At 42.3% G+C, this 24,297-nt stretch overlaps 1 protein-coding gene across 1 annotated transcript in view; it reads right to left on the bottom strand.

Annotated features, from left to right (window-relative positions):
* Positions 1 to 698: 698 nt before the first annotated feature.
* LOC306792773 (ras-specific guanine nucleotide-releasing factor RalGPS1) overlaps positions 699 to 24,297 on the bottom strand; it is a gene marked incomplete at its 5' end in the record, with an annotated part of 57,073 nt that continues 33,474 nt past the window's right edge. Inside the window, 12 exons of the mRNA XM_079290073.1 lie at positions 699 to 905; positions 1,441 to 1,532; positions 1,628 to 1,733; positions 2,041 to 2,133; positions 2,267 to 2,372; positions 4,195 to 4,275; positions 4,895 to 4,943; positions 7,379 to 7,530; positions 10,922 to 11,048; positions 20,706 to 20,773; positions 22,799 to 22,892; positions 23,346 to 23,483. Coding sequence (XP_079146199.1) covers positions 876 to 905; positions 1,441 to 1,532; positions 1,628 to 1,733; positions 2,041 to 2,133; positions 2,267 to 2,372; positions 4,195 to 4,275; positions 4,895 to 4,943; positions 7,379 to 7,530; positions 10,922 to 11,048; positions 20,706 to 20,773; positions 22,799 to 22,892; positions 23,346 to 23,483 — 1,136 coding nt within the window. The 3' untranslated portion in view covers positions 699 to 875. The remainder of the gene's footprint in view (positions 906 to 1,440; positions 1,533 to 1,627; positions 1,734 to 2,040; positions 2,134 to 2,266; positions 2,373 to 4,194; positions 4,276 to 4,894; positions 4,944 to 7,378; positions 7,531 to 10,921; positions 11,049 to 20,705; positions 20,774 to 22,798; positions 22,893 to 23,345; positions 23,484 to 24,297) is intronic.

Raw genomic sequence — 24,297 nt, 5'->3', positions numbered from 1 at the left:
TTCTGCTGATTGTGTCCGTTGTTCATTTCCATGCTGTTGATTTGTTCTGTAGAAAATAGGAATTTTGCTTTTTGTAAACCTTGTTATGTACATCAGCAAACACCTGCTGAAGGGAACTGATCCAGTGCTGCTTCTTCATTTGACCAACAATTCATGGTTCCATAATAATAATAATAATAATAGTTATTTTGGAGCAGATTCAGTCCAGCTGTGTGCCACAGGGCTGATGAAGACTCCCCTTCGGTCCTTTGTTGCTGCAGTGCTGCTCTTAAATGGTAATAATGAGACCTTCAGAAGTTGGGACGTGCCTCGATGTCGTTGCGTACTCTTACTCCTGTAGGATGTTGAAAGAGCTATAGCACTTTCACAAATGCAACCACTGGAACAACAGGGGGCGTCTTGTTCAACTTCCTGGGTTACAAACCATTTGAAGGCCGTATAACACTGGTCTGCAAACCGAAGATCAGCATCAGTCAGCTAACACTGTTGTCCACATTTGTGCACTGATTGTTTCACCCAAACAGCAACCCAACATGGGCCAAAAAAACAAAAGTGCTTGCTCACATTTTTTTTAGCAGCTTAATAAATGACAGTGAACGATGAAGCCTCGAGAAAGTAACAAGAAACAACCTCACCAAAGTCTTCCATTGGCTGGATTGTTCCACAGATGACATCACATTTAGTCCTGGGGAAGAAGGAAGCAGGTGTGTTGGCGGTCACACATCCAGTATCAAAGAGCTTCTTCTACACTGTCAGATGCTTCTTGACTCTCCCACTTCAGTCGATACCATCAAATTCCACGTGTTCCATTATTTAGTTTCCTTCCCAAAGAAATGGGTTTGGCACAACAATGTCTCGCTGGGTGAGGTCTGCTCTCATTCAAATGACATGAGGTTTGCTGGTATCTGTTGAAAGAATGGTACATATTTAGCACAGCAATAAGAAACGGGGAAAGCTGCTGGGAAAATAAATACACCAAGTACACCAAGCCACTCGCAGGTCTTCTTTAGAGGCTACTCTATGGTTGTACCTCTGGAACGGTGGCAACTTCATCATTTTACCCTGGAAGGCATTTCTGTGAAATTGTCATTACTAGCATATCCATTCTTGAGCTAAATGTGTTTTGTGAAGTCACAGTGACCTTTGACCTGAATAAGATTTAATGCTGTTTGTGCCAAATTTGAAGAAATCCGCTCAAGGTGTTCCGGAGTTATCGTGTTCATGAGAATGGACAAACAGACAGACGGCCATAATGCGTCCAGCGCGTCTGCATACAAATGGCCATCAGAACAGTGTGCCATCACATGGTGCTGATATCAACGCCTTCTCATTGCCTCAAATGATCAATAAGTTGCAAAAAGGTAAATTCAGGTCATAATTCAACATTTAAAGTCAGACAAAAATACCTCGACAATTCAACTGTCTAAGTGCTGAACATACCTGAGGTCTACTGCTCCTACAAGCCACCTCCAGGTTTTTGTGCCAGATGATGGCTGAGAACCTGGATCCGGTCTGGAACTTGTAAACATTGCCTGTGAAGTGACACAAATAGCTGCGTGTGAATCTCTGAAGTTAACGGACGGACACAGTAAAACAGCAGCAGCTCTGTCGGTGGAGCGGAGCGGACCTTTGTCTGGATCGTTGAGCTGGAAGATGTTGGGTCTGGCTGAGTCATCTGGCAGCACCACCATCCATCCAGTCACACACACCTTCTTACAGGGGCTGGACTTGTACTGTGGCAAACACATGATTAACTTAGTTCAGAGTCACAGGATGGATGTGCATGGCATCATACATTACTAAACTGCTTTCTCATTTGTGTGTTAGCATTCAGATCGACAGTACAAAGGATGTAAAGACACAGCTGTACAGCTGTTTATAACACTGTAGTCCATCTCACACATGTACTCTGAGCTGATATAGAAATCACCTGGAGGAGCTGTGAGTGAGAACGAATGAGTTGAGGCAGACATTAAACAGACAAAGGTCTGTGTAATTTGCGATTGAGCCCATGTGTGAATAGAGCAGGTTGTTACTTACGTGTTTCCTCTCTGAGGCCCTCAGTGCTTTCGCCCCGTAGAACGTCAGCGTTGATCCGGACAGAACGATCCAAAACCTGGTCCACGATGACAACTGCAACGCAGAAAAATAAATGGTCACGCTGAAACCTCTCGTCAGATGACTCCTTGCCAACTTTTCTGACGTGGTCGGTGTTTTGACGAAAACGGAGCGGCTTAAACCAGAGTGGTATCACAGATCAGCGCACCTTGGGCTTCCGTCCCTCCTTCAGCAGTGTTTTCCTTCGCAGGGGTCCTTCAATGGTCACGCTGCTGGCCTCACTGCATCCATAGCAGGAGTTGCCAGCAGAGGAGCTGAGGGCGATGGAAAGGGGAGAAAAGATTTGTGACCAGTATTAAGAGTTCAGTGTTTGACATAATATGATGCTCTGTGACAGTGACGAGACTCACTTCTCTACTACTCTCTATCAGCCTCAATAGACCAGAATTCAATGCAGGATGTGTGGGTGTGGCCATATGCTTGGAAACGTAACCCTCTATTACGTCTGTCCCTATGATGATGCCATATTTGACTTCATGATAGTCCAGTCCATAGAATGTACTGTATATCAAGTTGGATGACATCACAGCTCCCTGTAGAGTGAAGCCAAAACATCTCCATCGCCCCCTTTTGGCAGGTTGCAGTATAGGTCATGAATCGCTATGCTAGCGGATGAGACATGGGCCAAACTAAAAAAATCAAAGTATGCGCCAAATTATTTTAAAGATGATTTCTGGAAATGTATGAAGATTAGGAGATGTAACTTTAATGTTGCATAACCTTGATTGTCTGCTTTCTACCGCTTTATCTAAAGTCATTGGTTCATACTGTCACTTTATAGAGATATTATGGTTAGTTGTAGCCAACCAGCTCGTGTGGTGCTAATGGAGCAGCTAGATAGCTCTCACGCTAACAAGCTAGCGGCCGTGCTCGCGACTGGGTCGGCCGGGGCCTCGACGCCACGGCTCCACTAACCGATCACTACTGCGCAGCCTCTGGCTCCGAATGTGCAAGATGGCAGCTCCCGTATCCGGGATATTCTGGCTTCATTTTTCTACAGTCGGAGGAATCAGAGACGCGTCGTCCTTCTGTATTAACAGTCTGTGCTATAGACTCAGAGTATCACTATTGTAGAATAAATGCAATGTCAACAAAGTGCAATGAAAATAGTGTGATCACACAACAGTGTATGACAATGACAGTGACTTTAAAGTTTTTATTCTGAAAGTATCCTGTTCCTGTTTTACAGGATGACATTGAAAACCCCGTTTGAGACTGTGAATACAGGGTGAGCTCAGTAGGGATGGAACGGTTACTGGTTTCACGACTAAACGGTCCGTTTAAAACTTATTTATCATTATCATTTACCGCGAGTCTATTGCAAGGCCGGCGTAATGTTGGCGAGTGTGCGGCCGGTTGAGACAGAATGAGAGCGACCATGTGTGTGTAAGAACATAGCAGTGCCGTGTGTGTACGGTTTATTTGTTGGTGGATAAATGCTACAACTCCTCAAGAACCAAGTCAAGTTCCTGAGTCTTGCTAGCCACCTGCTGACCAAAGCGAAGGCAGGTTAGCCGTGAAGCTAGCGACAGCAACGGCCCGGGCTAACTTAAGGTGGGCTGACCTTTAAAGTGGACCAGCTATTCTGCGACGTGGGGTCGACTTCGTCACAAGACTCCTCTGTAGATATGTCAATTGTTGGGCTAGTTGCTATTACTTAAATGCAACACAGATTATAGACTGTGTGTGTGTGTGTGTATGTGTATGTGTATGTGTGTGTGTGTATGTGTATGTGTGTGTGTGTGTGTGTGTGTGTGTGAGAAACAGATAATAAAAAGAATCATCCAGGTTTTAAGAAATGTGTTGATGACTGGGTATTGATCCTTTGGTATTCATCATTTTTCTAACAGTAAAATAAATCAGCATCCCTATAGACAACTGTATCAAGAAAATCAGCCACTGTACTTGGAGCTAGGAAGTACAACCCACAGTCAGATTAATTTGCTGAAAGCTAAAATAAAAATGACCAGCATGCAGTGAAGGAATGAGGTGAGATAAACCACAGTAAGAGTCGAGCTTCTGTTACCCCATAGAGAAGAGCTCATTCTTATTCTTACTCGCCTACTTCCACTGTACCTGTAAACATAGCTGCGGCTCCGGGGGGAGTTGCGAAGCGGGACCCTCCAGTTGGGCCCCAGTGTTGCGTACATGCGGCCCCTGTTTGTCACACATTGTCACAGTCAGTCTCAGGCTCATGGATTTTACTGTTTGATAAGCAGAACTGTTCAATGTCTCTCACGTCACCAGAAGAACCCAGAGTGTAAACTAAAGCAAATTTAAACCATTCACAGTGCGGAGATACATACATGGTCATATTGTCCAATCACAGCCTGTTTTTAATCTGCCTCTCATGGATACATATGAAATATTTATTCTATGTTCTTGCTGGGACAAACATAGATATACAGTATGATTAACATGACATAGGGTGTTAGCAACATTCAAATACATTGATATTATATGCATAATGAATATGCAGAGTCTTAAAAATGTTACACTGAGACATTTTTGGTTTAGTCTTTTCATGGGATAACTCTAAATGTTATTTTTTTTAAATTGAAGAGAATCTTGTCAGCCGCATTCTCCAAGAGAACCTGTCTGTTGGTTTGCGATCACTTTGAAGTGGTGACGTTGTTTAAATGGGATGAAAGCAGGCGGGAGGCAAGCGTTTTTGGCCTCAGCTTGATATCTAAATACTTAAATACACCACTTAAATGCTAGGCACACTTTACTTGACATTTTAAAGTAATTTAAATATGTAATGATTGGCTCTCACCTCTCCATTCCAGGTGACAGCTCCTCCCCAAAAGAGCTTTCACTGCTACCTGTCAGGCAAAACAAAAGAGTTTATGAGGAAAGCTAATCAGGCATTTATATACATATATATACATATATACTGTATATACATATATATCAGTGGCGGGCCGTGCATTTTATACCTGGGCCTTCACTGCTGTTCTGCAGCTAAAACACCTCCTAATAGTCTCATGATGGCGCCACAGCTACGGGTTATTTGTTTCTAGGGGTGTAATAGACATATTCGTATTAAACCGTTCGGTACGAGGCTTACGAACCGAACAATACGTTTGAATAACACTAGTGCATTTGGAAAAATCAGAAGAGTTAAATCCCAACTCACAAATCCGTTTCTCCTCCTTCAGCCATTGAGTGTTAAAAAAAAACAAAGCTAGGTAAAACAATAAATAATCGACACCAAGCAAAATGCAAAAAAGAATTTCTTCCATATCTTTCAATTTGAACTCATTACTCCGACTAAGCCTCTGCTTAAGTTTTGTTTCACAATAGTCACGTGCTCGCCCACTGACCAATCACAGCGCACACTGCACCTCACTGCAGAACTGCACGTTAATACTGAGCTGCACGTAATGATGATGTCATTATAGGCCAGCTAGCAGCTCTGGCACGTCAAAGAATACGCCCAACATGTCAAACTAAAGATCTGATTGGTTGAACACTGACAATCAACAATATCGTCCCCATTCACTTAAACTGCACATGGATGCACTTGTGAGTCTGCAGGCCTCTGGCTCTGTTCTACCTAGAGACACAGAGGTGAGATCTGATTGGATAAAAGCTCTACTTAAAACAAGCTGCACTGGAAGCAGAGCAACTGAGGAAGACAGTAGCTGTGCAATGAGAAAATAAGATAATGGGAAAAATATGCATATAAATTATAATACATGTAGTGTATTTAAGAAACATTATTAAATTATAAAATAGATATAGCTTTGTGATTCTGTTTAGGCCAGCAGAGAAGGCCTTGCAGGCCCTGACGGCCCACCACATATACATACATATAAATACACATATATATATTAGTGCTGGGCATTTATTATTATTTTGAAAGTCCGTTGCTCACTGGCAGCGGTGGAGGAAGTCTTCAGACTACGTTGGAAGCAGCGTGTGGGAGAAGTATAGATAAACAAAAGCAAGACAAGCGAACAGATGCCACAGAGAAGTTGATAGCTACGAACTGCAGCTGATTAGTACCGTATTGTGGAAGATGTCGGTCTGAGGAATGTTCTCAAGGTGTGTTCACGTCGCGTTTGGTGTGAACGCACCTTTAGGATCGCAACGACTAACGACGTCACGCACGTATGAGCCTCAAGACGCACCGTCACAAGAAGAACACACGAGTTGTATTAAAGGAGAGGACTGCAAAAGCGACGGCGTTACAACGTGCACCAGCTGTTGCTCTCACTGGAGACGACTGGACATCGCTGGGTAACCATCATCACCTCGGAGTTACAGCATTATATTGATGACCAGTAGAGCTGCATTCACACGCTCTGACTGTCATGAAGGCAGACATTTTTGCTGAAACGTGCTGAAACATTTTATTCCTGTTGCACAGCAGTGGAACGTTTCACATACAGCCACACACTGAGCACAGATAGTGAAGAGATAGAACTGCTATACTGTGTAAAGGGAATACTGCTGTTTAAAATAACCTTATTTGTTTAAAGTGTTTACAAACCAAATGTTATTGCCCTTTTGTTCATACAGCAGTACTTTTAAAATAAAAGTGCACAATACACTACTTTTGAATTCATTATTGAACTTTGCGATTAATGCCCGGCATGAGACGATGTACACCTCAGTGCTGCTTAAGGTGCTTGATCAAAACTGAAGCGGGCACTTCATTCAGATTACACAAAGAGTAAAAATAAAGACCGATCCTATGATCTGGAATTTAAGGAAAGTTAATTCTCATTTTTCGTGCGTACTTCAAAAAATGTCCAGCAACACGAGCGATCAGTGTGCCTGTGTAAACTCCTGCAGTGTTTAGGAGACAAGACTACTTGGTCAGGTTTCGGAAAAGATCGTGGTTCTAGGTTTGTTACGTAAAATAAGTATGATTGCTACGTAACGTACACACGCGGCGTTAGTTCAATAAATAAGTTAAATAAGGTAAAATAAGCCAACAACAAGTCCTGTGTCTGTTTGACCCCACCATCCACCCAGACCTCCTCCCTACGTGAACTTTGTTGCTCTTTATATTAAGTCACCTGACTTTCTTTGCGAGCAGCCCTGCACGTCCTGGCTCACTGTGACATAGGTTATAAATTACAGTGCACTACTTTTTGTAGGTATAAGGACAAACTGTGGATGAGAACAGCCTGAACTATTCAGTGTTACTCTTCTACAGCACAGACACAGCGTCATTGTATCTGTCATGAAGCGAATGTCACTGCATGTTATAATGTTGAAAATAATGAGCCGTACTGTGGATACATACCTAGAGACAGGCCGTTGGACACAGACATAGTGTGCGGGTCATTTCTCACTGGACTCTGAGACTCTAAGAAGCTGTCGTCCAGCAGGTGTCGTGCTTTCTCTACGGGAAACGTGGCGCTCCGGCTCTCTGACATGCCGTACTGACACATCATGCTGCGGACACAACGGGGAAAACATTTTCATATCATGTGAGCCATTAATATAGTTGTATCTCACCATCCTATGCTGCCTGGCTTATGTGTTTGGTGAATGGAACATTATTACCCTTTTCCCAACTTGTAATTTATTACCTCTGCTCTGCATGTATCAATAAATATAATCAGTATTGCTTAGCTGTGTTTTGTTGCTTGAATGGCTACATATTGCTGTTGTATTATTATTATTGATATCTTTATTATTGTTATTTTATTATTAATAATAAAATGAGTAGCAACAACAACAACAACAACAACAACAACAACAACAACAACAACAACAACAACAACAACAACAACAACAACAACAACAACAACAACAACAACTACTACTACTACTACTACTACTACTACTACTACTACTACTACTACTACTACTACTACTACTACTACTACTACTACTACTACTACTACTACTACTACTACTACTACTACTACTACTACTACTACTACTACTACTACTACTACTACTACTACTACTACTACTACTACTACTACTACTAGTAATGATGATGATAATAATTATTATTGTTATTTTTATAATTATTCTGATTATTATTTTACATAAAGTGCTTCACAAACAAGCACAAATAAAAGAAAGCAGAAGAGCAATCAAATACAAATAAAACAGCTAACAGTGAAGATATAATAATGGATGAAAGCACACACATGTATTGTACCGTCCAGTGTCGGTAGCTGCTGAACTCCAATCCACCTGGGCATGCAATCAATTTGCCTCCTTTTTTACTGACAAAATTCAGAAAATTAGACAAGCAGTCAGTGCCTCCACATCAACCACAGGATATGTGTTGTCCCAATCTCTGAATAACATCCATTCAAATATCATGACACAATTTCATTCAATCGACCGTAGAAGCCTAGAAGACATTATACAACATCTGAAGTCATCCTCCTGCTGCTTGGATATTCTACCAACACACTTTTTCAAAAATATTTCAAACTGCATGACCACTGATCTTTTACAAATTGTAAACACATCCCTTCTCTCAGGTGTCTTCCCACAAGCCATAAAAACTGCAGTTATTAAACCACTCCTAAAGAAAGCTAGTTTAGACTCCGCAACGATGAAAAATTATAGGCCAATATAACAAACCAAATCAATAAACAAACCTCCCATTTTTGAGGAAAATAATTGAAAAAGCAGTTTTCCAACAGCTGACCAACTTCTTGACCGTAAATAACTGCTTTGATGTTTTCCAGTCAGGCTTTCGACAGCACCACAGCACTGAAACTGCTCTTGTTAAGGTTTTCAACGACATCCACTTAAACATAGACAATGGCAGAAGTTCAGTCTTAGTCTTACTAGATCTCAGTGCTGCATTCAACACGGTCGACCATGCCATACTCCTAGAAAGACTAAAAATCTGGGTGGGACTCTCTGGCACAGCACTTAACTGGTTTGAATCCTACTTGAAGGGCCGAGAATACTTTGTGTCTGTAGCTCATTACACATCAGAGCTGACTAAAATGACATGTGGTGTTCCCCAAGGTTCAACACTGGGGCCTCTTCTGTTCAACATCTGCATGCTTCCACTAGCTCAGATTATGGAAAACAACAAAGTGTGTTATCATAAGTATGCAGACGACACACAAATCTAAATAACTATGTCACCAGGGGACTATAATCCCATACAAGGGCTGGGTAACTGCATTGAACAAATCAACAACTGGATGTGCCAGAATTTTCTTCAATGAAACAAAGATAAAACGGAAGTAATTGTTTTCGGTACCAAGGACGAACAATTGAAAATCACCGCTCAGCTTCAGTCACTGATGTTAAAACCCACAAACCAAGCCAGAAATCTAGGTGTAGTTATGGATTCAGATCTCAACCTGAACAGCCATATCAAGACAATTACAAAATCAGCCTACTATCACCTGAAGAATATATCAAGGATTAGAGGACTTATGTCTCAACAGGATTTGGAAAAACTTATCCACGCATTTATCTTCAGCAGACTGGACTACTGTAACGGTGTGTTTACAGGTCTCTGTAAAAAGTCCGTCAGAAAGCTGCAGCTGATTCAGAACGCTGCAGCTCGAGTCCTCACTAAGACCAGGAGGGTGGATCACATCACTCCAGTTCTGAGGTCTTTGCACTGGCTTCCTGTCCAACAAAGAATTGACTTTAAAGTCCTGCTGTTGGTTTACAAAGCACTGAATGGTTTAGGGCCAAAATACATCTCTGATCTGCTGCTACCTTATGAACCATCCCGACCCCTCAGGTCGTCTGGGACCGGTCTACTTTCTGTTCCCAGAGTCAGAACTTAACATGGAGAAGCAGCGTTCAGTTTTTCTGCTCCACATATCTGGAACAAAGTCCCAGAAAGCTGCAGGTCTGCTGAGACCCTCAGCTCATTTAAATCAAGATTGAAGACCTTTCTGTTTGCTGCTGCCTTTAATTGAACCACATTCAATTCATATATTAATCAATCTCCTGCATTTCTGCATTTTACTACTGCATTTTATTTCTTGCACTGTTTTTTAATGTTTTAATGAATGTTCTTAATTGTTTTTAAATCTCCTTTTCTTTTGCCTTATGTTTTGATGCTTTTAATGGTTTTATGTGAAGCACTTTGAATTACCTTGTTGTTGAAATGTGCTATACAAATAAACTTGCCTTGCCTTGCCTACATGTATTGTATTGTATGTCACATAAGTGACATATACAATAATTACAAAAAAGCCTAACGATAACATTCAGTCTTGAAAGATATTTTAAAAGAAGTCCACTGAGTTTATAGTCTGAAGTTCCTCTACACATTTTATTTGTATTATTCCACAAACACGTTGCGGTTTCCTGTTACAGCGTAACAATCAATCACTATTCTGCTACACTCTGGCGCTACACTCTGGCGCTACACTCTGGCGCTACACTCTGGCGCTACACTCTGGCGCTACACTCTGGCGCTACACTCTGGCGCTACACTCTGGCGCTACACTCTGGCGCTACACTGAGGTGCTACACTGTGGTGCTACACTGTGGTGCTACACTGTGGTTGTACCTCATCTGAGTCTGTGTGCTCCTGGTGGTAAAGTGCATTTATATGTAGAAACGTTGTTCTACACAGCCTCAGGTATTATTCTGTGCAGTAACTCATTCTTTTTTAGTCATAAATGAAATTTCAACACAGGAAGAGGTTTTTTTTTCTTTACAACTAAACGCATTGGGAGTTGATGAAGTTTAGCCCCGAGAGGTTCCACAGCTTATTCAACACTTTTAAACTTGTGTATGAGTGTGCAGGTTAGGCTTTAACATGAGTTTAGAGAGATGTTAAATGTTGTAGGAATCCTGAATATACCTTCGGGGTAAGACCTGTCACACTCACTTGTTTCCCAGACTGTGGCTCTTCCTGTGGTGAGAGGGAGGGGGGGTGGGGATATGAACCCCCACAGAGGCGTCGGGGCAGGTAGGACGTCGGTTATACCGCAAAGAGGCAGATACCTCGGACAGACCTGAAACACAGAGCACAAGTCATCACTGCTACAGCACTAGTGTTGATCAAAACAGACTTATAGATGCATCTCTGGATGTTGACAAGGTTTCTTTTTAATGTTAGTGTATAATTGTTAGAGGCATATACACACATATATTTAAAAAGTATTGTTTTAAGTGTACATTCCTTTACTGGAACAAACATGCTTATTTGAACCTAAACCACACTCTTTCCCTAACCAAGTACTATTGTTGTGTAGTAAACCTAAAAACTAAGCCAACCTACGTTAGCATTATTTTAACAAGAGACTATATGCATGTAACAAGCAGAAACTGTTTCCTGTAAACACAACAGTTTATTTTCAAGAAACACTATGCTTGTAGCGAGCAAAAACTGACACGCTAACACGTCCCAAACATAGACTGGGACGTAGTCGTCACAACGTGACGTCACCCATTGGTTTGTGGACTGATGTTTTGAAGCCCCAAGTTTGGCTAATTGGCCGTCGCCATCTTGGCTTTTTTGCAACCAATGAACGGAAGTGACCATATTTGGATTGTGGAGGAGTGACATAGAGCAGTGATTTTCAACCTTTTTTGAGCCGCGGCACACTTTTTACATTTACAAAATCCTGGGGCACACCACCAACCAAAATGACACAAAAAGACACTAACACAGTACATATAATACATATAGTTAATAATATAGTTTCTAAATGTATTTGTACTCACTTAGTGTGAAACCTGGGCCTGTTTCGATGAACACAACATGGATATCCTGGCAGGAATGGTAGAAAGACACACACGAAGCTCTTCCTCAACAGCTCTCAGTCTCTCTCTGTTTTTAGTTTTTATCGCTGTCAAGCTTGAGAAGCTCAGCTCACACAGATATGTGGTTGAAAACGGGAGCAATGTCAAAATAGCTTTGTTGGCCAGAATGGGGAACTCCTTGGCAACAGCTAACCAAAAACTGTCCAAAGGAAGATCAGCAAAGTTTAGCTTTAAACCACGATCTTGTTTCAGTTCAATGAGTTCCTCTTGCTCCTTTAAAGTCATGTCCTTTCCAGCAACGGATGCTGAGCTGTATGGGTCCCTAACCCAGTCAAGGCATTCTGTGAAGGCTGAAGAGAAATAAAATGACAACTTCTCCTCCAGAGTTTTCAAATGTTTGCCAATCACCTCGCACATTGCAGCAGTGTTGCCATCCTGCAGTTTCTCGGTGAGTGGGAACATCTCAAGGTTGCCACGCTGCACATGTTGTTGCCAGAGCTGCACCTTTAAACGGAATCCGTTCATTTTGTCAGTGCTTGTAAGCAGGTTTTCATTTCGGCCTTGCATCCGTGTGTTCAGTTCATTCAGATGATGAAATATATCAGCCAGGTATACCAGCTTTGCACACCACTGATCACTTGCAAGCAGCTTTGAGAAATCGGGCCTCTCGTCTGTCAGAAACACTTTAAGTTCCTCTCGGAGCTCATACACACGGGCCAGCACTTTGCCGCGCGACAGCCACCGGACCTCCGTGTGGAGCAATAACACTTTATGTTCCGCTCCCATTTCCTCACACAGAGACGCAAATAAGCGAGATTTCAAAGGTCGCGTCTTCACAAAGTTCACTAAGCGCACAACATCATCCAACACAGGACCTAGATCTGCTGGTAAGGTCTTTGCAACGAGGGCCTCGCGGTGCAAAAAACAGTGCGTAACAGTAACAGCTGGGTTTCTTTCTTTGACCCTACTTACGAAGCCTTTGATGCGCCCGACCATCGCTGCGGCTCCATCAGTGCAGACACCTGTGCAGTTTTCCCACGTAAGCCCGCTTTTGTCAAGATATTCCGACGTGACCCGAAATATTTCATCTCCTGTTGATTTTTCTGGCAGTGCCTTGCAAAATAGGAAGTTTTCTCTAATGGCTTCTCCATCCACAAAACGCACGTTGGCCAAGAGCTGACAATGTCCACTAATATCCGTCGACTCATCAAGTTGCAAGGCAAATTTCTTACTGATGCGCATCTTTTCCAAAACAACAGTTTCTATGTCCGCAGACATGTCATCAATACGTCTGGCAATTGTGTTATCTGAGAGAGGCACTTTAGCGATCTCTTTGGCCGCGTCAGGGCCGAGCATCTCATTCACAATGGCTTTACAAGCTGGCAGTATTAATGTTTCTGCCACGGTGTGGGACTTTTTTGTTTTAGCTACGAGTTCAGCAACAAGGTAGCTAGCTTTGAGGGCTCTCTCGTTTACCTTTGTGGTTTTTCTCAAAACAGTTGCCTGTTTCTCATTGTTTGTACGTAAGCGTACAAAATAGTCCATCGACTTGTTTTGAACGGAAGGGTGTTTCGTTTGGAGATGGCGTTTAAGCTTGCTTGGCACCATGGCGCTATTGGATAGCTTCTCACCACACACCAAGCACAGCGGACTCGGTGCCGTTGCATCCCCGGTGAACGTAAATCCAAATGAAAGATAGCTTTCGCTGTATTGCCTCGAGCTCACCGTCTTGTCTTTTTTCTTTTGTCGACCACTCATACTTGGGCCTTCATCTGGGTCAGAATTTTGTCCAGGGCCCTGTTCGGCATTTGCATTTTCCCTTCTCAAAAACTTCTCCATCACTGTCACCTTTTTTTTTTTTTTTTTTCATCACTGTCACTTGCTCGTCTTGCTTTGATCCCAAACTGTCACTGTCACGTGTCGCGCAGCACTAACTCTATTGTCTTTACAGGTATTTAAATCCCTCTGCTGCCACCCACTGCCATAGAAGAGTATTACATTATCTGCGACACTTTATTACAGCACAGACACCCGACAATGGTTAATTAGGTGATATTAGAAAATTTCCCACGGCACACCTGACGATCTCTCGCGGCACACTAGTGTGCCGCGGCACACCGGTTGAAAATCACTGACATAGAGAAGCAGTGTACGGCTCTGGTAGCAGCAGTGACCTGTCAATCACACTAAGCCCGCAAGCATACTCTGCTTTATGGTCTATTGACTCTAAAATGGACCATAATTCACGAAATGAGCATCATGAAGAAGACTTGAAACTAGAGATTGAGACCATAAACTCATGTTTACAATATTTACTGAGGGAATAAATTAAGAGAGAAGTAGAGTAATTTCCTTATAGACTACCAGACAGTCAGACCTTTTTTTCCAACCAGAGGAGTCGCCCCCTGCTGGACATTAGAGATAATGCAGGTTTAGGACACTTCAGCATTGGCTTCACTCGGCAGAACCGGAGGTTTCAGCCTGGTCCAAAACTGATCCCTGGAAAGGTACCTAGAGGATCATAGTTTAAGCGCTGGGACACTGACCAAGCGTCAGTATTTGATGAGACACGGCTACATAATATAGGATTAGTGAGTGGCGCAAACTCCCAAAACCATTTGAAATGACCCCAAAACTAAATGACACACAGTAAACATGTGCCCTCTGTGTCATTGCCTGCTTAGCGAGGTTGGTAACTACATGAATCAGATCCACTAGATGGAGCCAGCGAGGCAGAGAATAAAAAAAAATAAAAAAAACATTATTTCCATCGGAAACCAATCCCTTCATCAACTGTAGGGACTCTGTCTACATGCTCTTTGTAAAGCAACTGTGTGAATGTGTCAACAGGTCTGCCCATATAATGCTATCATCAGTCCAGCCAGAGTTCTGCTCAGCTTCTGGCAGGACTGAGTTGGATTGGTAAATTAAATCAGAGCTTTCACGTGCATTATGTGGCGGTGGAACCTCTGAGTCACTCTCTGTTCCCTCTCACTGGAAATCCACTGGGGCCATTCAAGCAGCTAGACATGACCAGTTTGGACCAGGCAGGGAAGTCTATGTTCATCATGCTCAGCTTGGAATGCTTCTAACTTGTACAAAGTAATTGTGTGGTGTTAAGTACCACGAGCATTAGAGTAGGAACTGCTGACGGACAGCTGTATGTGATTGTGCATGTTGGGTATTTCGGTGGGGGAAGCAGATCGATTCCCACTGATTATGTTTCTATGGAATTGGTTCAAAATAGAATCTTTCTTTCAAACAAGAGGAAAATGTTGACTCATCTGCAATTTTGTAATCGCGAAACATATGTGGTAAAGTCAGAATTACAGGAATGTAATGTGGCAGGATAAAGTGATCCCTCTGGGACGGAGGCTGCCTTAATGAATCTACTATTAGCTAGTAAAGACACATTGCTGCGGCTTGCTTTCTGCACACTCAGCAGAATAGCACCCAAGTCTGAACACTCACTTCAAGTATACAAATGTTATTCTTCTTCTCCCCACACAAATTCACGCCTAATAATATCTAATAATGTCGATGGATGTATGGAATGAATACTGATTCACCAAACATCCAGATAAAGATTTTAACGTTTTAAGTTTACAAACGTCATAATGTCAGTGTTTCAAAAGCTCTACTGAATTTGATTGATGATCATATTTTGTTTTGTTCATGCACTGCAAGCGATAGACAATTTACAATAATTTGAGAAAAAAAAAAAACATGACAATCAAAATCAAAATACATAACACTGAAATTGAGTGACATCAGCAATATTTCTTTGGAATTTTAACAAAGAAGCCAAGAGGTGGAAAAACTGTCTTTAAAAAATGTTGCGCTAGAGGTTGTTTAAAGAATAACACCAATAACTATCCCAGACGAGTTCTATCTACAGTAGAAGAGGGTTTCAACAGTTTAATGAAAAAATTCCATGTAATGTTAGCAAGCATTTCATTGTTAGTGACAATCAACAGTCAAAATGATGTTGGCGGAGGCATCAACTGTAGCCAACGTTAATTCTGTGCGTAACTTGACGAAAGAACCAACCAAACTTTTGGCTGTTGTCTTGTTAATGTGCTCGCTGCAAGTCAGCCAAAGATTATCTGTTAATCCACGAAAAGGAGCACTAATACTATTCTGGAGGGCCATGGTGGCTCTACACTTTATTTTGGTTTACCATTTTGCTAAATACATGTGGGTGTCATTTGCTTAATGCAGCTGATAGGAAGATGCACACACACTAGGACTGGCAGCTTCAACAATGCAGGCACAAACAGAAAAGCTGTGATGTCACAACAGGAGCTGGACATGTCCTTCTGCTGTTAGCTCATCTCTAAGCTACCTCAGCTGCTGCTGAGACACTGCACTTACTGAAGTCGTGAATGCTCTTCTGCTTTCTATGGATCTGGAATCCACCTCAGTGCTTCTATTGCTGGATCGCAGTACTTCTTTTTGATATTGTTAATAATTGTATAAACCTTGAGCGATAGGGTAAACAATTTGGCGTATCTGGCCTGGCTCTGGCATGGTTACAATCTTACTTACCCTGAGTAATACGACATCAACAAATACAAAGTACCTCAAGGCTCTGTTCTCGGCCCTCTGCTTTTCTCTCTTGGCCAAGTTATACGCAGTCATCAAATTCATTTCCACTGCTATGCTGATGATACTCAGCTCTATATGCCTAAAAACGTGGATGATCCGTCCCAAATGATTGAATTAGAGGCTTGCTTGTCTGCTGTGAAAGACTGGATGTTTAGTCATTTCTTGCTCCTAAACTCTGATAATACTAACATGCTGGTCATTGTCCTGCTCAACATAGACAACAGTTTGATCAACCAACAGACAACTGTGTGATATCTCAGAGTTGAATCGAATGAAACACTAAGATTCTTGTCGAACTTTTTCTTTTGATCAGAACGTTAAAGATATCACCAAGATCACCTTCTTCCACCTACGCAGCATTGCTAAAATCAGATATCTTTCATTCATGGCTGATGCAGAGATCCTAATTCATGCCTTTGTATCATCATTCTTTGACTACTTCAGACCGTGTACCATTATATTTCCAGCTGGTTGGTCTCAGCCAAGTATTTAAAATCCTTGTTAGTCCTGCCAACGTGAATACTGTGAACTTTCTGAAAACCATGGCACTCCTTATCTGCATTCATGGGCTATACTGTACTGTTGTGAAAATTGAAATGAGCTAATATTCTTGGGATGATCTGAGCTAGAGTCACGTACAGCACCACCACCAGAGGGCTTTCTTCCCGTTTACAGCCGTTATGTATGAACATCATGTCACGTGGATTTTCTCTTGTTTTTGTCCTTGCACACATTCTGCTCCCCCATGTCATCCTACACTGACTGGTTGTACATGGAGAGAGTGAGTAAACCCAATTCTTCTGTTTGGCAGTGTGTGAAGTGCATGACACTTGTTTATTCTGAATGAGCCAACAAGCCAGGGGACACAGCCAGAACAGGCCTTTCCTGCCATGTTATATAAATGATCATCGGACCAGCTTAAGCAGGAAAAATCGGCTGTTTTTATGTCCTGATGAAACACTCATATATCATTCAAGTCAGAACAAATATATGTACAAGTCCATTCAAAGCAGCACGTTTAATATACACATGTTGAATAGTGAGTAAAAGGAAAAATAACTTAAAATGCAAATTTTTCATCAGTTACGTTCACATCTACATTTAATGTGTACAAGGCAGCATGTCTGCTGTACTTTTTACAATACACGTCTGCTGACCCGTAATGGTGGAAAGTAACTAAGTACATGTACTCGAGCATACTTCAGTACGATTCTGAGGCTCTTGTACAGTGTTTGCTTTCTTTTTTCACTCTATACTTTTTTCCGCTACATTTCAGAGGCAAATATTACTTCACAGCAGCCTATAAAATACAATACAATACATGGGGTTACTCCAGGTACGTAAGAGAGAGCATGACTTAAACCAATCGATTTTCTGCACAGTTGCGCCCATTGTTAGTGTTTAGCATTCGTTTGGACAACTTCTGGACGAAGGCAATCAACAGACCCCGGGAGAGCATGCCTCACCTCTGAAAGAGGGGAATGCAGGCAGCAGCGCTGCTTTGGATGCTAAGCTATTAAATGTCATGACGGAGTAACTTAAATGTAATATTTTTGTTAAAATCAACTCGTCATCCACACTACACTCTGGAATCCACAGTGGCTGACAACCAACTCAAGCGGCTGGACGGCAAGTGCGAGGACCTGGAAGCCAGATCTAAGAGGAACGTTTGTGGCCCAACTTCTCTGCCTGGAGGACAAATCCCATATTCCACAACGCACATCTTTCCCTACGCACAAAACCAAAAGATGGCGGACCACCTCATCCATTCATGGTCAGAAGCCAGAACCTATCTTGATAATGTCATGCTAATTTATCATAACGGGAAACATTTTTTAACGAGCTAGGCTGGTGTGTCACAATGAGAAAAACATGTCTTTATGAAAAAAAATAACATTGTGTTTGTTTTTCGTCTTGGTGACAGAAGCCACACGTTCACCCTGGGGCCAAACTTTTCCCTGTAATAGCTCAGACACATGGTTCCTTCCTAAATGACTCACTGCTGTTTATTACAGCGGCTGATGCACGGTGCACTCTTGGCACAGAGAGATTCTTTTGTAATCAACAGGCACTGAAATTGAAACCCTTCCTTAATTTACTCCGGTCAGTCCAGTGACAAGCACCGCATGACTGTCACTTTATAACGATTAATAGCACCGGATTGTCTTAAACGTAATCATATGAAATCATATGATAAGTGGTAAAGAGAGAGAATAGCAGCTACTAACGATTACAAACAAATCCCAGCATGTGGCTGGCCGGCCTGTGAGACATGAGTCTATGGAAAAGGATCAGTGTGTTTGGTGCCTGAGGACACGGCTGACATGTTGCTGCCGTTAGCTGCCGTTAGCTTACTCTATGCCTTCAAGCTCAAGCAAGGAAAACCCTGGCTTATTATAGGAGTTCATTTTTCAAAGAATAAAGCTGATTATATGTTACATAGTATTGTGAAACCACAGCATGTCGATCTTCTAAAACAAAACTATTTTTCTATCCATTCGGGGGCGACCGTGGCTCACTGGGTTAAGAGGTCGTCTGGGAACCGGAAGGTCAATGATTCGACCCCCGACTGGGACGTGTCGAAGTGTACCTGAGCAATACACTGAACCCCCGGCTCCCCGGGCGCCTGTCAATGGCAGCCCACTGCTCCCTATATCCAGGGATGGGTCAAATGCAGTAGTCAAATTTTGTGTATGTGTAAAAATGTATATGATAATAAAAACAGTTTCTTCTTCTTCATTCCCTCGGCTGTGTGTGTTTCCTCCGTGTGTCGGGCTGACGAATCTTTAATGATCAAACTACATATAAAAGCAGAACTCTACTGTAATCACACACACAGAGCAGAACATTGACGTATAAATACCGACGCTTGGTCAGTGGCCCAACGCTTCAGACTAAGACTCTCCGTACCCCTCTAGTGTCAGCTTTGGACGTGGAGATGCATTTTAATGCCAGGTGTAAAGGGAGTCTTTGATACCTTACATCCTCTGAACACCAGCAAGGTTTCAGTCTGTGTGGTTTGTATGTTGAGTTTATGAGTCATGGCTGTTTGAGAAGACAGAGGCATGATGGTGCTACCTGATTTAATTAGATCACTGAGGATTTATGGGGTTTTATTTGCGATGGACATTATTATCTTCTGTCATCAAGTTACTCACAGAATTAAGGTTCATCAGTAACAGCTGATATGATCTGCCGACAGGTGGAAGTGACTGTCTGCGCTGGCTGTGGTGAGAGTCTGCTACCTGGATGTTTGTACACTGAGTAGAGATGAATATGAATATGTGTATCTCGCTAATACAGATGTCAAAACTCATTTTCTTGTAAATCATAATTACGAGATAAGGTGTATCGTTTTTTCTTTTCTTTTGTGAATGTATTGCACTTCTGTAAATTTCCACTCGCATATGCATCAAAATGCAGAAGAGGAGCGCTGCGACACTAACACAGTAGAGTCAAGTCAGGATTGAAATGTGATCGACTTTCATCCGATACGATCCATTCAAATAGATTGATCCTTAAGATCTCAAGACATCTCTACTTACTCTTATTATTATTGTCTAAATTTCTTCCCAAAAAAAAATGCAATTGATAAAAAAAAACAGAAAAAGGGGAAAAAATAACTTCCTCCAACTGGAGAAGTAGGACGCAGCCCAGTTCTTTATTTTTTTATTGATAAATTACTATTATTATAAATAATCACACATGTTGATGTGTTCTGGGTTCATCCCTCTTCATTACTCTGACCTACATCCAGCTCTTGACTTGTTCTTTCTGCATTACATCACCGCAGCCCAGTCCAGATGAAACCCTCCTAACCCCTGCTCAACACAAGACAGGAAAATAAAGGAAGTGGACTGGCCCACTGGACGGCAGGCTGGAACATGCTGGAAACAGAGGTCATCTACAATGTCTGCAACAGGCTGCTAGATGTTCTGGCATCACCTCGAGCTAGTAGACCAGCTCAGTGAATGGAGGAGCCTTGGATTCTCTGGTGGCAGTGACGGGAAAGAGCATGAACGTCTCCCACCCGCTCCATGACAAGCTGGTTGAGATAGGAGATAAGACTCACCCCCTCAAGCGTTACATCTTCCCTATCGTAAGTGCATAGCACAGCATATCTCTTTAACTTTCATAAATATACAGTATCCCATAACTCTATATATCTAATGAATCATATCGTCATTCGATAATGCAAACTGTGGTTTGTAATTGAAATAAACACCTGATATTCAATGAAAGACAAACCACTGGAGGACTTTCCCCATCGGTGTAGCTCTACCACGAGTGCGTCTTACCTGCCAGGTCTTCTTTAGAAGAAGCGATGCGAGGGGAACTGTTTCCAGGTTCAATCTTCAGAGACAGCCTGCAACACAAATGGGTTCCATCAGACACACCACATCACTGCTGCTCCCAGATCAACTGATGCTCACTAGTGTCGAGACAGAAATACATCACTCGCTCACTGCTGTGACATCAACTCCAGCAGTTTCATTACAGAGTTAATCAGTCGGTAAATGCTGCAGAGTTTATGCTCGTAAGTATGAGCATAAACTCTGTCTTTGAACCGCGAACAGATTATCCGAACATTTCACAAAGCCAATTCCAGAGCTTTTTACCATGGCGCTATTTATTTACCCCAGATGATTAAAGCCAGATCAGAACCAGCCTACAGTACGTCTCACTGGGCATTGAGGTTTCCTGCTGTCTCATCATCTGCTGATGTGAAAGGTGGGTTAAGAAAAGGGAACACACGGCTCAGTCATTTGGATCGATAAGATATCCAGCTATGAAGGGAGTCTGTGTCGGGGTTGTATTTGAAAGACAGGATTCAGCAGTTACATCCTGATTTCAAGTCAGTCAAGACAGTACAGCTGCCAGCTTTAGGCTGAAATTCATTTTGCCTGGAATTGCACAATAAATTACATTACACGGTTGAACAGACTCACTGTACATGCATAACAATAATCCAAAGCATAGTTTTTAAACTTCAAGTCCATTTATTCAGTTTTTTTTAATCCACGGAACCACAGTGATTGTGTATTGGGCTCTGAGTGCTGCCAAAACACAGGAGGCCTACACGCAATACTGTCCCTGAACACATCATGAGCTACAGCTACAGCCTCAAACGCAGCCTGTCATGTGTAATGGCCACATTACATCACGCAATCAGCCCGGCTTCATCTGTGCATCTGTTTTCCCTCTCGTCACAACTCGAATGCTCTGTGAGCATCTCACCATAGGCATACGCGCACACACACACACACCTGACTAACTTTAGTCTTTAGAAACTTTGGGGGTCAAGGAGGGAGACGTGAGCCAAAGATATTGTGTGAAGTTGTGCCACAAACCTGTCAGTCATAACTCTCAAGATTGAGTAAGAATTGCACTTTCAGACTTAGACTTTGATGACATTATCTCCCATAAATCTGCTTAGAAATCCTAAAACATACTGGTTATAACTTCCAAAGTTGCTTGAGAATTCCTGCTATAATGTGATCTCGCCAGACGACAGCACACAGCTGAACAGTTTAAATCAATAGCATCAATGCTAATCTCAGTTGTTTAGATCCTTATGCATTAACAACTAATATTGATAAGAATACAAGCGAATGTGAGTTTTAGCTGTATCATATCAGGGTTTTGATCTCCTTGATGTAGGCCAATCGTTCTACTTCATCATGTCTAACAAAGGGAACCGATGCAACACCTCGTCCTTTACTGCTTTTCACTGGTGCCTCCATCATGTCGATGTAGCCAGCTGACTGTTGATTTAACACTTTATTGAGTGACAGAGCTGACGCCTCTGTGGACTCGCCTACACACACAGAGAAGCCCCTCACACATTCAAACGCTCACATGTGGAAAGTGTGTTTCCTTACTGTGATTGACAGGTTGCTACTGCAACAAGAGACGTACACAGCGTATCTACGTCACTCCTCCATATTCCAAGTATGGTAACTTCCATTCATTGGTTGCAAAAAAACAAACATGGCCGACGGCCGTAATCCAAGATGGCGACGGCGAAAGCGCCAAACTTGAGGCTTCAAAAAGGCAGACAGACAAACCTATTCCTAAGCAGAGGATGTGAGACGCTGCCTGAGAAAGTCATCAGCGGCTGCTGGACGAACGAGCTCCCTGTGGAGACAGACAAAACCAGCTGCCTGTCCTTTTTCCAGCCCTACTTCCCATGCGTTGACCCCTGTCAATTTCACGCCCACTTCCATGAACCATGTGCTGGCGAAAAGCTTGTGTTGTGACCGAGGTGGACAGAGTTTTCAGTATATCTCTTTCTAATCTGGCCAATAGAGGGCGAGAAGAAAGTGTCCACAATAGAGGGTTCATCCTCTGGGGGGTTTGGACTTCGGCGTTGAAACAAGATTAAACTCACTTGAAGTTGTCGTCCTCTACAAACTTCTGGAGCTCCTCGATGTAGCGAACTGACAACAGATACTTCTGGACATGTGGCAGCATCACCAAGTAATCTGAAGGAAAAAAAGGTTGGAAGAAGTCACTCGATCTGACGGTCCACATATGGAGTGTGTGCTGGATTTCCTTCATCATTGTGGCTCAAGGAAAACACATAAATGATACAAAATAAGAAACGCAATAAGAATCGGTGTACAGACGTTGACTCGGTGAGGACAGCTCTGATTGTCCGCTAAAATGAAATACAGGACTCATCACTTTGGTAGTGGAAGAAAATGTCAGCAAGTACAAAAAAAGAGAGAAAGACCTAAATGCTGATAAAGCTGTAGGTCATGAATCTATGGGCGACCTAAGTTACACTGTTGACAGGACAATACTCCTGCATTAGTCTACTTAAGGCTGGAGGCCTAAAGCCAGTCAGTCAGTCAGCTCACATCACGCGTTACGTCTTTCAGCAGGTAATGTAGCATTTCTACTGGATGATGTAGACACCGTGTCTCATTTCCTACCATAGTTACATGACATCTGCAGGTCAGAGATGAGCCTCAGAAGGTTGTTCATCTGATTGGTCCGCTGCTCCGTCTCTATGATACTGTCCGAGGCAGGATAGGCTGAGTCGATGTAGATCATGTCCAACAGGTAGATCCCTGGAGAAGACGGCACAAGACGGGGAACCAGTCAGCACTGACACTGGCTTACTGATGGAATGAAGTTCTGAGGACAAGCACCCATTCATCTTCAATGAAAGAATATGCGGCTTTAAGAATGCTTTTGGCTCCTTTGGAACAAACGATGTGCTCTGAATATTTTCATTTTGGTTGTAAAGACAAAGACAGTATGATGGAAATGTGGCCATTAGTTTTTTAGACACAGTCTCATGAATGAAAATGTTGGCCATGGAGACATGTTTTACCTGATGGTGGAGCTAGAACTAACTTTTTACACCCCAGAGCTAAAGGGACTGGATTGTCCATGCTAGAGTTCTTGACACTCTGGACAGGTGTTTTTAGACACAGTTGGATTCCTGTTGGACGAGCTGACTGACATTAGAATCTGGGATAAAAAATAAGCTACAATACATGTTATTGATCAGTAACTTATGAATGAACATAGCAAGGATTTTACTGTATTTTATTCTGTAAGACATCTTTTACTTCTTAGGTTTTGGATACTAACTTGGATATTTTTGGTGCTTGGATATGCTCAGGAATGTCTTTTAGGAGCCACAAACTTGTCATTGAAGCTGAAGGGGTGTCTGATTTCTGGCATTTTTTAACCGAGGACCGGAGGAGAAACCACAGAGCACATCACACGTGTCAAAAACAACCTGGAAAACATCTGCTGAGTCACAGACTTTCCTACAATTTGTCTTAATTACTCTGTAACTGTTACTAAATACCAGACTGGAAAATCACCCTCACCCATGTATGCAGAGTTTGATGTTGTGTGCTTTTTTGAAAA

This window comes from Melanostigma gelatinosum, assembly GCF_949748355.1.
Source record: "Melanostigma gelatinosum genome assembly, chromosome: 18".
Taxonomy (NCBI): domain Eukaryota; kingdom Metazoa; phylum Chordata; class Actinopteri; order Perciformes; family Zoarcidae; genus Melanostigma; species Melanostigma gelatinosum.
The sequence above is the reverse complement of the archived record's forward strand: the minus strand, read 5'-3'. Positions and strand labels throughout refer to the sequence as shown.